General features: G+C 36.4%; 1 protein-coding gene across 6 annotated transcripts in view; it reads right to left on the bottom strand.

Moving 5' to 3' along the window:
• DNM3 (dynamin 3) overlaps nt 1–16087 on the bottom strand; it is a 510159-nt gene that overhangs the window by 421903 nt on the left and 72169 nt on the right. For all 6 annotated transcript variants that reach the window (XM_046681889.1, XM_046681886.1, XM_046681888.1 and 3 more), the window contains exon 2: nt 13830–13903. In XM_046681889.1, coding sequence (XP_046537845.1) covers nt 13830–13903 — 74 coding nt within the window. The remainder of the gene's footprint in view (nt 1–13829; nt 13904–16087) is intronic.

The following is a 16087-nucleotide window of genomic DNA, read 5'->3' as shown; positions in this document are numbered from 1 at the left end:
CTTCTTTCACCACAAGAAACTCAATTTTATTATATGCATATTACAAGTCATTGCTGTTGGGGATAATTAGAAAAAGGCAGCACTGACATAGAAATAGAAAATATGTGTGGGTTGGTGAAAGATTCATTCAATAGAATCATTTTCTTTCCTAATTAGTACACGGGTAAAACAAAGAAAACATCCAGTGTGGCTACTACAGACAAGGACAGGGAGCTTCACACACTTGGTCTGTGCCCTTGAGGAGCAGACATCCTGGCAGGACATACGAGTTCATGATACACCAGGATGAACTCCATGATAGATGTGTAAATGTGAGGCTGGGGCATCACCAAGAAGACAATGACTCTTCCCATGGGGAGTTGTCTCCAGGCCTACCCTCTTAACATCCACCTCCGTTATTCTCGCTCATTGGGTAGTTGCAGCCAGACAATTCCTTCATATGACTCCTGAAGTTTACCCCCTGCTATTATACTATCCAGGGACTATTTCGGGGTGTGGCTATTCTCATCTATCAGATGCTACAGCATAACTTATTTAGCATAGGGACTGTGTCTTATATATATCTTTGTATACTCCTCAGTAACCTAAAGAATTAGCTTTCAGGGGCCAGCCCGGTGGAGTAGTAGTTAAGTTTGTGTGCTCCACTTCAGCGGCCCGGGGTTCACTGGCAGATCCTGGGCATGGACCTACACCCCACTCATCAAGCCATGCTGTGGTGGCATCCCACATAGAAGAACTAGAAGGACTTATAACTAGGCTATACGACTATGTACTGGGGCTTTGGGGAGGAAAAAAAAAAGAGGAAGATTGGCAACAAATGTTAGCTCAGGGCCAATATTCCCCACCAAAAAGAAAAAAGGAAAGAAAGAAATAGCCTTCATACGAGTACAAAAGGTGCTCAATAATCATCTGTTGAGATTGGTGTCAAGATGGTGGTGTAGGCGGACTCTGAACTTACCTCCTCCCAGGGACACAGCAAATTTACAACTACTCTTGCAACAATTACCCTTGAGAGAGAACTGAAAACTGCATAAAAAGAACCCCTACAACAAGGACAGTTCTGACTGAGGTAGAAGAGGCAGATATTCCTTTCTGGAGAAAAAAAAGCCACCTTCACATGATCATCTCAATAGACGCAGAGAAAGCATTTGACATGATACAGCATCTATTTATGATAAAATTATGAATGAAATGGGTATAGAAGGAGAGTACCTCAGCATAATAAAGGCCATATATGACAAACCCACAGCTAATATCACTCTCAATGGAGAAAAACTGAAAGCTATCCCTCTAAGAACAGGAACCAGAAAAGGATGCCCACTGTCACCATTCTTATTTAACATAGTATTGGAAGTCTCAGCCAGAACAATCAGGCAAGAAAAAGAAATTAAAGGGATTTACATTGGAAAGGAAGAAGTGAAACTGTCACTATTTGCAGATGACATGATTTTATATATAGTAAACCCTAAAGAATCCACCAAAAAACTTTTAGAAATAATGAATGAATACGGTAAAGTTGCAGGATACAAAATCAACACACAAAAATCAGTTGCATTTTTATACACTAACAACAAAGTAGCAGAAAGAGAGAAATTAAGAATACAATCCCATTTACAATTGCAACAAAAAGAATAAAATACTTAGGAATAAACTTAACCAAAGAGGTGAAAGATCTGTACACTGGAAACTATAAAACACTGGTGAAAGAAATTGAAGAAGACACAATGAAATGCAAAAATATTCCATGCTCTTGGAATTAAAGAATTAACATAGTTAAAATGTCCATATTTCCTAAAGCAATCTACAGATTCAATGCAATCCCTATCAAAGATCCAACAACATTTTTCACAGAAATAGAAGAAAGAATCCTAAAATTTATATGGAACAAAAAAGAACCCAAATAGCCAAAGCAATCCCGAGAAAAGAGAACAAAGCTGGAGGTATCACACTGACTGATTTCAAAATATACTACAAAGCTATAGTAACCAAAATAGCATGATGCTGGTACAAAAACACACACAGATCAATGGAACAGCATCAAAAGCCCAGAAATAAACCCACACATCTATGAACAGCTAATTTTCAACAAGGGAGCCAAGAACATACAATAAATGCTGTTGGGAAAACTGGACAGCCACATGCAAAAGAACAAAAGTAGACCATTATCTTATACCATACACAAAAATTAACTCAAAATGGATTACAGACTTGAATGTAAGATCTGAAACTGTTAAACTTCTAGAAGAAAACATAGGCAGTATACTCTTTGACATCAGTCTTAGCAGCATAATTTCAAGTATCATGTCTGACAGGGCAAGGGAAACAGTAGAAAAAATAAACAAAGGGGACTACATCAAACTAAGAAGCTTCTACACAGCCAAGGAAACCATCAACAAAACGAAAAGACAAACTAACAACTGGAAGAATATATTTACAAACCATATATCTGATAAGGGATTAATATTCAAAATATATAAAGAACTCATGCATCCCAACACCAGAAAAACTAACAATCCAATTAAAAAATGGGCAAACGATCTGAACAGATATTTCTCCAAAGATACAGAGATGCCCAACAGGCACATGAAAGGATGTTCAATATCACTACTCAGCAGGGAAATGCAAACCAAAACACCAAGGAGATATCACCTCACTCTCATCAGACTGGCTATAATTAACAAGACAGGAAACAAGTGTTGGAGAGGATATGGGGAGAAGGGAACTCTCACACACTGCTGGTGGGAGTACGAACTGGTGCAGCCATTATGTAAAACAGTATGGAGGTTCCCCAAAAGATTACGAATAGAAGTGCTATACAATCGAGCTATTCCACTGCTGATACTTATCCAAAGAACATGAAAACACAAATGAGTAAAGATATATCCACCCCTATGATCATCGCAGCATTATTCACAATAGCCAAGACTTGGAAGCAACCTAGGCACCCATGAAGGGACGAATGGATAAAGAAGATGTGGTATATATACACAATGGAATACTACTCAGCCATAAGAAATGATGAAATCTGGCCATCTGTGACAACATGGATGGACCCTGAGGGTATTATGCTGAGTGAAATAAGTCAGAGAGAGAAAATCAAACACCATATGATCTGACTCATAAGTAGAAGACAAAAATAACAATTACATATAGAGACAGAGATTGGATTGATGGTTACCAGAGGGGAAGTGGGAAGAGGTGGTGGTGAAAGGGATGATTAGGCACATGTGTGTGGTGATGGATTGTAATTAGTGTTTGGGTGGTGAACATGTTGTAATCTACAGAGAAATCGAAATATAACAATGTACACCTGAAATTTGTACAATGTTATAAACCAATGTTACCACAATAAAAATAAAAAACAAATAAACATTTGTTGAATAAGTGTTCTTTATGCGCTTACTTTTATGACTACTCAACTTTAACAATCTCAATAGTATAGATACAAAATAATTTAAAATCTTATTTAAAAAGCCAGCAACAGGGGCTAGCCCTGTGGCTGAGTGGTTAAGTTCGCACACTCTGCTTCGGCGGCCCAGGATTTTGCTAGATCAGGTCCCGGGCACAGACCTGGCACAGCTCATCGAGCCATGATGAAGTGGCATCCCACCTAGCAGAGCCAGAAGGACCTACAACTAGAATATACAACTATGTACTGGGGGGCTTTGGGGAGAAGAAAAAGAAAACAGGAGGATTGGCAACAGATGTTAGCTCAGGGTCAAAGAAGAGGAAAAAAAAAAAAAACTTCAAGCCTGTGTAAAACGTGTACGAAGTGCGAATTGATGCTCACAAGTTGGTGCAGGAATCAAAAAAGCTAATCAAAAAAAAGTAATAAAAAGCCAGCAACAATTCAGACAATAATAAACAATTTAGATGATTTCTCAAGATTACACCTACCTTGTAAATCAAAATAGACCTGTATTATATTTAAGTACATTTGTGTTTATTCTGCATCTTGCACTAATACTGGTCAATGAAAAGCCTATATAGAGTCTAATATGGACATTAGTAGACACATACATAGCAAAATGAAATGATAAAAATAATACAAGGATGAAGAGTTAGATACATCATATACATGTCAAGCAAAAGGGTTTTTATGAGGAATGAGAGGAACAAGGTAAATGGATAACGAAAATGGAAATCACGGTTAATATGCCTTAGATTAGAGACCCTCCAACGGATACTCTCAAATTGCTTGTGACCTGCCTTACAGAGATATGTGCTTCATAAGTCCTAATACTTGTAAAGCACTGCATAACCCCAAATTCCTGTATAATGGAACAACAAAAAACGAAGTTAAGTGAAAGAGACAATTCCATCCAGTGTATTACCTATGCACAGGCTAAATAAAAAAAAAATCAGGTCTCTTTAAATATTAGCCAAAATGAGAGTAACAGGAAGACAACTGAAGAAATGTGGTATGCAGAACATAAACTGGCAACTTCTCTGTTGTGTGGCACATTGTGGGCACTCAAATCTGTTTAATGAACAGATGAATGAATGAATGCAAAAGAATGAAGATAAAAATGTACTAAGCAAATACACTTTGGGAGGTAATGAGAAAAAATTCTACCAGGCTTGCAGGAGAGTGTTAATATTAAACTAGCACAATCAGTTGAAAAGTACTTAATGTGAATTTAGTTCACTTAGCAAAATAAACACCCTCAGTTAGCACAAAACCATCCTTTAAGCCAGCAGAGTAGCTTAACTATGACCAGTTTTTATGCTATTTAGACAAGAGAACAACCAGTTTCTTAAACTTATAGACCATATCATTCAACAAATGAGATAACCTGTCCTGCCCTGCTAGTCAAGTGGCTACTGAAGTCAAGGTTTCACAGAGAGAAGGATGCAGGTGTGGCAGTGAAAAGATAAAGTATGCCCCACAGAGGAGGAGAAGGCAGAGAAAAATGCATTCCAGACTACTCCGACTCATCCAACAAATGCACATACAGGGAACATCTGTGATTATAATTTCTGTTGCTAGAAGCCCAAGGGGAAACAATGAGAGTGGAAAGGGGTAGGGAAGTAGCAATTGTTGGTTTACAATATCCATGGGCATGATGTAAAACAAGTCTATTCATTTTCTTGCAATAAAAATCACATTTCCTCCTCTCAGATTTGAACAGATATTAATAACTCTACAGCCTATCTTTTAGTCCTCTTCAATATCAATCATTTCAAGACAACTCTTTTTGTAGAAAATGGGAGTGAGAAGGAGGATAGAAAGAAAGAGAAGTCCCCAAATTAAGGAACTTGATATGTCCCCTCCATCCAACCTCTTTAAGCAGACATAGTTCTGGAGTAGACATTAGATGGACTGAAAGGGTCTATGGTCAGAGAACTGTAATTTTTGGTTTGGAAACTCAAGGAAGATACAAGCTTCAACATCTTCTCCTAAAATAGAATGGAGACAGAGCTAAAAAAACAACAAACGATCACCAACTCAAAAGTCATCTTAACCTCACAATCTGGAATGTTAATTCCATTGAAATATATTATTTCTTCATTTTCTTTGAGAAGACATATAATACCTTTAATTTAGTCATTTTCTTCCTAAATGGAAATATACATGGTGTTAAACAGCAGCCATCTAACTGTGAAGAAATAAAATTGGGGTCACGTTTTCTTAGAGTAGCCCTTTGACTTTCTCAAAATTTTGAGAGTTGAGTGAAAATTGCTCTGGACTTTGTATTGGAAGATACATAACTGGGCAACTATAAATTCTAAGTCTATTAATAAATGTGTAGCCAATCTTTAAGCTAAGAAAAAAGAGTAACAGAAGAAATAGGTAAAAATAACAGTTTCAGAGTATTGTCAACAAGAAACAAAGAAAGAAAAGAAAAGAAATGAATATAACCAGTAATTCACAGTGGGCTCTCAACAACCAAGGATAAAATAAAGACAAGTTGAATATCTTGAGTTATGTAAATATTAAAAGAGCAATAACCTGAAAAACACAATCAAACCAGATTTAAAGTGGTTCTAAGTGAAAGTCCCAAATAGCATGAACTATCTTTTTTCCCCTCAAAAACAAAGTTTTTAAGAATCTTGAAAGAGAACCCTTTTGCCCTCTCAATGAAATAGGTTATAAATGGGGGAATATTTGGACAAAGTCTTACTTCAATACATGTTTACAGTCTCTAAATCTCTATCCATTTAACAAGAATGTTGTTCTACCTAGGACCTTTGGAAGTCCATTTATTATTACATTGTGTCCAATATTCAAGGAAAACCAACCCAAAGCATCCCCTAGAGAAACAAATCCCTTTGAACCCTTCTATGCCAGTGATCCTCAACCTTCTTGGAAAACCCAACACCCCATTGTCCAACTCCCCCACCAAATACATTCCAATACATTTTTGATAGTTATACTTTTCAGAATTAAAATGATGTGCCTGATAACTATGTGACATTCCATAGGGTCAATTCCTGGAATTTATCAGAAATCAAGTAAGAGGACCTCAGCTCTGAGGAACGAGCAGATATGCACTTGCTGCTACAGAGCTCTCACCTGGACGATTTTTACTCTCTACATTTAGGCCCACAAGGTAAGTCAGTTATGTAACAACAAAACTAGGGGTTAGAATCTCAGCCTCTGATGGTCTGTGAAGATCCTCCTCGCCCTGTTAGTGATCTGGTGCCTCTGAAACAAAGTTCTGACTTCTGTTACTAAGAATCTTTTTTAAAATCGTCATTTACAGCAACTCCAACCAAGGATCCAAAATACTGAATAGCAATAATTCTCTAATAGATTACAAGTCATACGCAATTTTTAAAACATGGACACGTCTCATTGCACAATAGATGCAATACAAAAGTGGTAAATCAAATTTTGATGAATTAATAATATAGTTGGCATGCATGAAAGGAGGAAGCAGCAAGGAAATCTTTCATAAAAGAAAGAATACTTCTGTAATTTGAACAATTACCTTTAAATTATCCATTTTGTAATTTCTGATTTTTAACATCTTCCCTTCTGACATTAATGTCACAGATATAAGGGAGAATGAGGCAATATAAGAGCATTTAGAGAAATAGTTTAACATAGTAAAGTTCTCCAGGAGACAAAACCATTTGTCCTCAACCGTGACCTACAGGCTTTACTTTTGTGAGTCCTTAACAGCAACTTTTAATGCAAAGAGTGACTGGGATTCTGATGTTTTTAAAGACCACCTCTCCTTCAGGGGCACATCAAATTCCAAATGGATCACTTCTTAAAGCAGTGACACTTTTAATGTTCTCAGTAGTTCATCAAAAATTTGACACTCAGACACATTGGCTTTCTCAGTCTGACATGCCATTTAACCAGTAAACAGTAAGATTAGGAATTTAGAAGGAAACCAGTGGTATGCTGGTAAATGTTTAACAGCTGGCACCAGAGGGGGAAAAAAGTCTGATCTGCAGCATTTGCCAATTTCTGTACTGTAAATCTTCCCACCATGGCCAACTTCAAGCTAGCACCATGATGTCACCGAATACAGAGATAGGAAGAGAGGTGCACAGTCACATCTCAGGAGCCTGCACGAGCCAATTGCCATATGGCACTGGAGGAACCCCCAGGCACTGGAAACTGTCCCCTTGTCTCATGAAGACTCTCTCTGTTCTCCCTTGCTCTTGACACTGCCCCTCATCACACTTGAACAGCTCTTGTTTTCTCAAGCCACACCTTCAGAAATACCTCTCTCTGCAACCAAACTACCACGAACTTATCACTTAAAACGTTTCGTTTATTCATAAAACAGAGGTGGTGATTTTTCTCACCTTCCTCACAATACTGTGATTTCTTGGAATGCTCTTCTGTGGTAAGTACTAAATGTCCTAAAACTAATTACAGAGAATAAGGCATAGAGCCTATAATTAATTTGTTGGCTTGGTTTAGTCAAGCAGTTAAATATTACTGAATGGGCATTATGTTGGAAATTAGACAATAATTACGAATTAACCAAACAATTTCTATATTTACTATTCACATCTTTATGCTCCTTTACACAAAAATACCCTATAAAAATATAAAGAGTGTCTTGCAAATATAAAGCAAGCAGTAGAGATTCCGATTTTTAAAATGCAGTATTAACAGTGTCAGAAAGATACTAGTAACAATTCCCCCTCGTCCCAACAGTGTGGCCTTAGACAAATTGCTTAAGCTTGCTGGGGCTCTTTTTCTAAAATGGGAATCACAAAATCTATCTCAGAAGGTTCCTGTTAAGATTAAATGAAAACATCTTCGAAGTGTACAGTGCTGATACATAATTAAAGCTCCCCAAAAATGGCAAATACTCTTTATTATAGTTTTCTACATAGTACCTATCTTGGGCCTAGCAATTCTTTTATAAGCGTTTCTAGAGTTATGGCAGGAAAAGCTCTGCATTAGAACACTAAGTGTCCACCTGGTGTAGAGTATTCTCTATGTGCTCTGACAGCCCACACCTGGGACCCAGATGCAAGCCCAGCCTCACGTCTAACTTCACCCAGGCTCTTATGACCCACAGCGCCATCTCTGAGCCCCTGAGTCAAAGGCACAACACCTTGTAAAAAGCCAGGCTAGCAGCCTCTCTTTATTTTATGCTGACTAGTATAGCTTCCATCTGATAACTCAATGACAATAGATCGATGTATACAGAGAGAAAGAAATGTAAATAACCTAAATGAATTAGTGGAATTACTTTAAAAGTACAGTAAAAGAATAAGTTACTATAATCAACTATATCTTAGGAATGCAAGGATGCTTAAATAAGAAATCTATAAAAGGGTGAACATATCAGAGTTTTTTAAATGATCATCTCAATAAATGCCAAAATGGCACTCAATACAATTATATACCTATTTAATAGATTTTAAAATCTTTTAAAAATTAGGGCTAAAATAAATTTGTTTTTCCTTACCAGGAAAAACAGATAGTAAAAAGTACATGCATAATTTAACATAAGAGGCATTTTTATCACAACTAGAAGCAAAACATGGTTCTAGAAGTCCTGGCCAATGTAATAGAGCATTAAAGAGAAATGAGAGACACACTAATGGAAATAAGAAGATAAAATAATCATTGTCAGCAAATATCTTGTCTCCTACTTCCTGGAGAAAATACAAATGAGGAATCCCCCAACTCTACCACTAAAAGTATAGACTTACTTTCCCCCACATTTTCCTCTTTCCATGTGGGTGCAATAGAAGAGGTGTCCCTTCATCCTCCTTATGAGTAAAGGAAATATCCTAACCCCCTCTCCAATCCTTGAATCCTCTATCATTTCTTTCTCTTACATTCAATGGCTCTAATCTTCCTACCATTTCCCTTTCAAGGTCCCTAGCCCACAAGACCCTACCCAGTCAGGCTCTTTCCCATTTCAGCAATGCTAACTCTCTTTACCCCATCTCCTACTACGCCTCCTCACTCACTCCACTCTGGCCCTGCTGGCCTCCTTGTTAAACTTCAAACACGTGAGCAGCTTCCATCTTAGAATCTCCTAACCTCCCTCTGCCTACACAAACATCAGCAAGCTTGAATGCTCACTTTCTTCATTACTAACATTCTATGTTTGTTTTGCTTATTGTAGGTTTCTCCCCCACTAGAATGTCACCTCCATGATGACAGTGACATTTGCCTGGTACACAGCAATCACTCAATAAACATTGGTTGAATGAATGAATCTATCAAGAGAAAGTAGTATTTATGGAACTTATCCAGTTAGGACCAGAAGGCAAAAGTAAATTGCATGAGCAGTGACATATATCCCAGCTTGTTTCTCTCTGCCATTTTGTCAGCCCTCCATCAACCCAAGCCTACAGTCACACCTGGGATTTCCCTGTGAATGGTTCCCTTAGGGTGAAAAAGAAAAAAATGAGCCTAGTTCTCAGCTGGCATCATCTAGAGCAGCGCGCTGCATTGCAAAAGCCCCATTTTTGGGGTTCCTGAAAGGTTGTGGGGTCAGTAAGTTTTCCCTGTGGGAAGAATTTCTAGCCCACTTTGCATGAACAGAGAAGTGGGGTGCAAGGGCTGATCCTCACTGATTAATGGGAAGTAACCAAAGAATGATCAGGGGCTTAGAAGGGACAAGACTGGGAGACTGTTGACAAAAGGGCATAAGGGAGAAGCATGCAATGAAATTTCTCAAAGGAGCTCAACATGGAAGAATATTTTTCCCATGTCAATTCTTTCCAAAAAGCCCCTACTGCACTGGAGCTGATTAATATTCTGATCAATAAATCTCTTTTCTCAGCCATCCCAGTATTTGCATGATAAGCATTTGTTGAATAAATTAAGAAATGCAAATGAAATGACTACATAACTAAAATACCCAAGAGAATCAGTTAAAAATATTTTCATCTGTCAAATGCAGAGTAAGATGGTTAATTAAAAAATTAAAATTAAAATAGCAACTATTACACAAATCAGCAATGAGCAGTCAGAAAATGTAATGGAAAAAACCCTATTCAAACCACAAGAACAAACAATAAATATGAATACCCCAACTAGAAATGCTTAGATGCTATATAAAGACCCTGAAGAATTTTACTAAGAGATACAAAGAAGATTTGAGCAAATGAAAGGAGATAGCATCCAGGTCCCTGGATTGGAAAAAATAGTAAATATTTTAAAGATACTGATTATTCTCCAATGAATCTAATGAAGTTAAAACAATTCTAGTGGCAATAGTTTTGTCTTTACAAAATTATTCTGAACTTTGCCACACAAGTAGAAAAGAACCCCTAAGCAAAAATAAGTAATGGGGGGAGGACTATATCCCTGACAAATAGATATCAAAGCAAATCATAAAGCCATAAAAGTAAAACACTGTGGAACTGGCACAATAAAACAGAAACAACATTCAAAAATAGATTGTGGTAAGAATGCAATATAAGATAAAGGAGACTGAGTGGGAAAAAAATTACTTTAGCATACACAAAAATAAATTCCAGATAAATAAAGAGACAAATGTTAAAAAATAAAGAATGAGGCCAGCCCAGTGGTGTAGTGCTTAAGTTCACCTGCTCCACTTCGGTGGCCTGGAGTTCGCAGGTTCGGATCCCAGGCACAGACCTACACACCAGTCATTGGGCCATGCTGTGGCAGCGTCCCACATACAAAATAGAGGAAGACTGGCATAGGTGTTAGCTCAGGGAGATTCTTCCTCAAGCAAAAAGAGGAAGATTGGTAACAGGTGTTAGCTCAGGGCCAATCTTCCTCACCAAAATAAAATAAAATAAAAATAAAGTATGAAAAGGAGGACGATTTTGCTGAATATTTACTTTTCATTAAATTTAAATGTATAAATTTTATAACCATAAAGGGTAAAATTTCTATACATTAAAAATAGTATAACCAGAATATAAACCACCAAAAGGACAGAGACTTTGTCCTACTCACTGCTCTATCTCCAAAGTTTAGAATAGCAGCTGGCGCACATAGATTTGTAAGGAATTTTACTTTTTTCAAATGACAGCATTTGAGTCCATTCCTTTGGATCAAACTTAGTATAGATTTTTTTAACGCTGAAAAACAGTTAAAGGGTCAGACCCAGGGCCTAGTGGTTAAGTTGGGCACACTCGGCTTCAGTGGCTTAGGTTCACAGGTTCAGATCCCAGGCACAGACCTACACCACTCATCAGCCACGCTGTGGCAGTGACCCACATATAAAATAGAGGAAGACTGGCACTGATGTTAGCTCAGGGCTAATCCTCCTCAAGCGAAAAAGAGGAAGACTGGCAACAGATGTTAGCTCAGGGCAAATCTTCCTTAGCCAGAAAAAAAAAAAGTTAAAATTATCTGCAATTTCTACAAAAAAAGTCAGCTGGGATTCTGATACAGATTGCATTGACTCTATGGTCTGTTTGGAAAGTATTGCCATCTTAACATTAAGATTTCCAATCAGTGAACATGGGATGTTTTTCCAATTATTTAGATATTCTTTAATTTCTTTCAACATTGCTTTGTAGCTTTCAGAGTATAAGTTTTAGTCTTCTTTTGTTAAATTTATTCCTAAGTAGTGTATCTTTTTGATGCTATTGTAAATTGAATTGTATTCTTTCATTTTTTGATTGTGATAGAAATACAATTGATTTTTGTATCTTGTTTGTTTTTTTTATTGTTCTGTTGAGGTCACATTGGCTTACAACACAGTGTAATTTCAGGTGTACATTACTAGATATCAGTTTCTGTATAGACTGCATCATGTTCACCACCAACAGTCTAGTTTTTTCTGTCACCACACATATGTGCCCCTTGATCATGTATTCTACAACCTTGCTGAACTCACTTAGTAGTTCTAATAGTTTTTCAGTGGATTCCTTAAGAATTTATTGATCATATCATCTGCAAGTAGAAATAATTTTACTCCATCCTTTCCAACATGGATGCCTTTTATTTCTTTCTCTTGTCCAGTTTCCCTGGCTAGAGCATTCAGTACAATGTTCAATAGAAGTGGCAAGAGTGGATATCCTTGTCTTGTTCCCAATCTTAGAGAGAAAGCATTCAGTCTTTCACCATTCGGTATGACGTTAGTTGTGGGGTTTTCGTACATGCCCTTTATCAGGTTGGAGAGACGCCCATCTATTCCTAGTTTATTGAGTGTTTCATGGTAGGGTGTGGGATTTTTTCAAATGCTTTTTCTAAGTCTATTGAGATGATCCTGTGATTTTTGTTTTTCTTTCTCCTGACATGATACATTACATTACTTGATTTTCAGATGTTAAACCACTCTTGCATTCCTGCAATAACATTGATTCTCAAACTCATATAGAATTTCAAAGGACTCAGGATAGCCAAAACAAGATGAACACAGTAGAAGGACTCATAATTCCCAATTTCAAAACTTACTACAAAGCAAGGGTAATCAAGACAGTATGAAACGCACAAATATAGACATATAGACCAATCGAATAGAATTGAGAGTCCAGAAATGAACCCATATATCTAGGGACAACTGATTTTTAAGAAGGACAACAAAAGCATACAATGGAGAAAGAATAGTCTTTTCAACAAATGGGGCTGAGACGAGTGGATATCCACATGTAGAAAATAAAGTTGGACCTGACCTCATCCTGTATACAAAAATCAACTCAAAATAGATCAAAAACCTAAACATAGGAACAAAATTATAAAATTCTTAGAAGAAAACATAGGTGTATATCTTCATGACCTTGGTTTTTACAAATTATGAGGTATGATTTTTATGAGTGCTTAAATCTTAAGCATTCAAAGCAACTGAGAGGAAAAGCAGTAAAATTCTCAAAAAAATGGGGAAAGATAAAAATAGCCAAATCACAAAAGAAGAAATACAAACACCAAATAAACATGAAAAAACTTCAACACATCAGTTACTAAGAAATAAAAATGAAAACAAAGCTCATTTGCCTATCAAGTCCTAAAAAGGACAAGCATAGCTCATTAGATGTAGATACAGATATGGATATAGATATAGATACACATACACTATACATATGCATACAGACATTAAATGGATGTTGAATCTTGCTACTTAAAAATATCCCCAAACAAACACACATATACAAGAAGGAAGTATACCAAAGGAATATTAGTAGCTATGCTATATTTTACAATTATATAGCTGTATTACAATGAGACTATTATTTTCAAGGCATAAAAAATAGATGTTAAAAATCTATATGCAAATGAGGCTTTCCCTTTACTGTACCCAAATGAATTAAAAGAACAATGAAGTAGGGAGCATTGGAGAGAAATTTAGGCAGCTATCCAGAGCAGAATGATCACAAAAACATTTCTGTTGCTACAACCCAACATCCAGAAATGGCGGCAATAGGTACCATGGGATGTACTCATCCATGTAGCAAATACCCTCATTCATTACCTGCTTTGGAAGTAACAAGCTGCAGCACAAGAGGCCGTCTCGTTACGATGCCTGACCCTCGAGGGAGAAAGTCCCTAAAAAAAAAAAAAAAGAAGGAATAATAGATTAAGGCATTTTAAGGAATTCTGATCACCTACAAATTTATAAGTCAAGTTCCATAGTAATTCTCCTAGTTCCCAGCCTTTCCATGTATCACATGTCTAAAGAATGCTAGATCTGCTCATCTTATATAAAAAGCATTTGCAAAGTTAAAAAAAAAAGAGGGGAAGGGCCCTCTACATTGAATATTAATCCATGAGCATTATCATAATGACCTCATTGGAATACATCATTCATTTAGCTGAAATTAATAAAAGCTTGCAATAAATTATTATGCATTGTCAATTCACTTTTATTTTCAGAACATCAGCATTTATAAAAACATTTGATACAGAAATTAATCCTTAAACTCTTTTTGGTAAATAAAAAATTCAGTGGTCTGTCCAACTTCAGGATCAATATAACACCATTAAATACTGACCATTATTAGTGGTAATAAAGGCACATTAGATTGTATCTTCAAAATATCCTGAATTTTTTCTCCAGTAAAAAGTCACACATAAAATATGGGATTAAGTAGAGGTAAATATTGTGTATGTAGAAATTAACAGCAGAAAAAAAAACTGCAATTTGTGTTTTTGTTTGTTCTCATTCCTGATAGATGGGAGTTTACTAAAAAGGGAGTTTTTAAATAAAGATTGTGTTTAAAATGGTATGTTAATATATACAAGACCAATAAAACTACAGCAAGGACAGTATTTTATAATTACATCCACAATGTCACATAAATCAGTACTGATTCTGCAATATCAAAGAATTCATAAGCATACCTATAAGCTTTTAAACACATTTAGAACGCATCACAACTTTAGAAGAATCATCATTTTAAAAATCACAAAAGTCCATTGAAAATAAATTTTTGACTCAATGGCAGTGTTTCTGAAATAGTCATTCTGGGACCATCAGAAACTGTTATAACCACGGACAGCCAGGACCCATCCTGAACCTACAGATTCAGAATGTTCAGGGGAAAGTGTGCAGTCTCTGCCCTCTTAACAAGCTCCAGGGGATCCTGATGTTCATCACAATGTAAAAACCACCTGCCTCAAGTCAGGATACGTTACTCAACAATCAGCATGGGGTGTTCTATGAGTTTTGTAGGAAATGTGGCAGAACAGAGCTTCAACACAGATGGGATTTCAATGAACAGCAGCTTAGGAAATAGATAAAGGCCAATAAGAATACTGCAAAACCCAAGCCTTCAGCTCCCCTGATACTTTAGAATGGAGAGTTACAGAGAAAACAATGATGCAAAATTTCCCCTACTCCCACCAATTTATTTTGCAAATGCTACTGTACATTCTGACAGAGGAAATAATACTGAACAGCATCTTAACTAAGTTAATGACTTTACTCCTTAATTCCAAGGGCTAAGTTTCATTTGGAATGTCATTGTAAGTGAATAAAATAGAGAATAATGAAACTACAGACTTGTATTTGCTCTAAAAAATGTGACCCTAAATAACTAATATTATTTATTCATCAAAAAAAAAATGTTCTAAGAAACTAAGAAGTGCTAGGGAGATGCTGTGAGCATGGCCCTGCACTAGGTGGGCACCAGGAATTTGAAATCTCATGAGCAGATAAAGACATGCACATAGAAAACCATTAAAGAAGCAAACAGATAAACTACATTGGAGTTCAGAAAAGAGGCAGATCGATACACTCCTTCATATCTAAATAGATATAATTAAATACTCTTTTAATATTCTCCAAGAACTATATTAGAATATGTGCTAGTTTGGATGGTTTCAGTAATCATTTAAAGTTTAATCAAAGCAAGCAGAGCATCTACTCTGTGCCTAGAACCAAAAAGGAAGAAGATAAGTTGAGAAACAAATGGATAAAAGGAAAATAAAACAAAACAAAACTTCAGAGCAAAGAGCTGGAGAACATCTGTTTGAGATTTTAGGAGCGTGAATAAGGTTTTAGGATATATAGATGCCAAAGAGAAATATACAGGTTATAAATGTCTGCATAATGCCCTTTAAAGAATCAAAATATTTTCTTCAAAAACAATAAAAAGAGAAAGAGAGAGAAAAAGGAAGGAAGGAAGGAGGGAAAGAAGGAGAAGAAAGGAGGTTTAGTTACTTAATATCTTCAGGCTGGGATCTGTTTCAACTCAAGCTATGACCATATATTTTTAATGCAGATTTAAT

Source organism: Equus quagga, chromosome 13 (assembly GCF_021613505.1).
Source record: "Equus quagga isolate Etosha38 chromosome 13, UCLA_HA_Equagga_1.0, whole genome shotgun sequence".
NCBI classification, from domain to species: Eukaryota; Metazoa; Chordata; class Mammalia; order Perissodactyla; family Equidae; genus Equus; species Equus quagga.
Note: the sequence above shows the minus strand (reverse complement) of the source record. Positions and strands in the feature narration are given on the sequence as shown.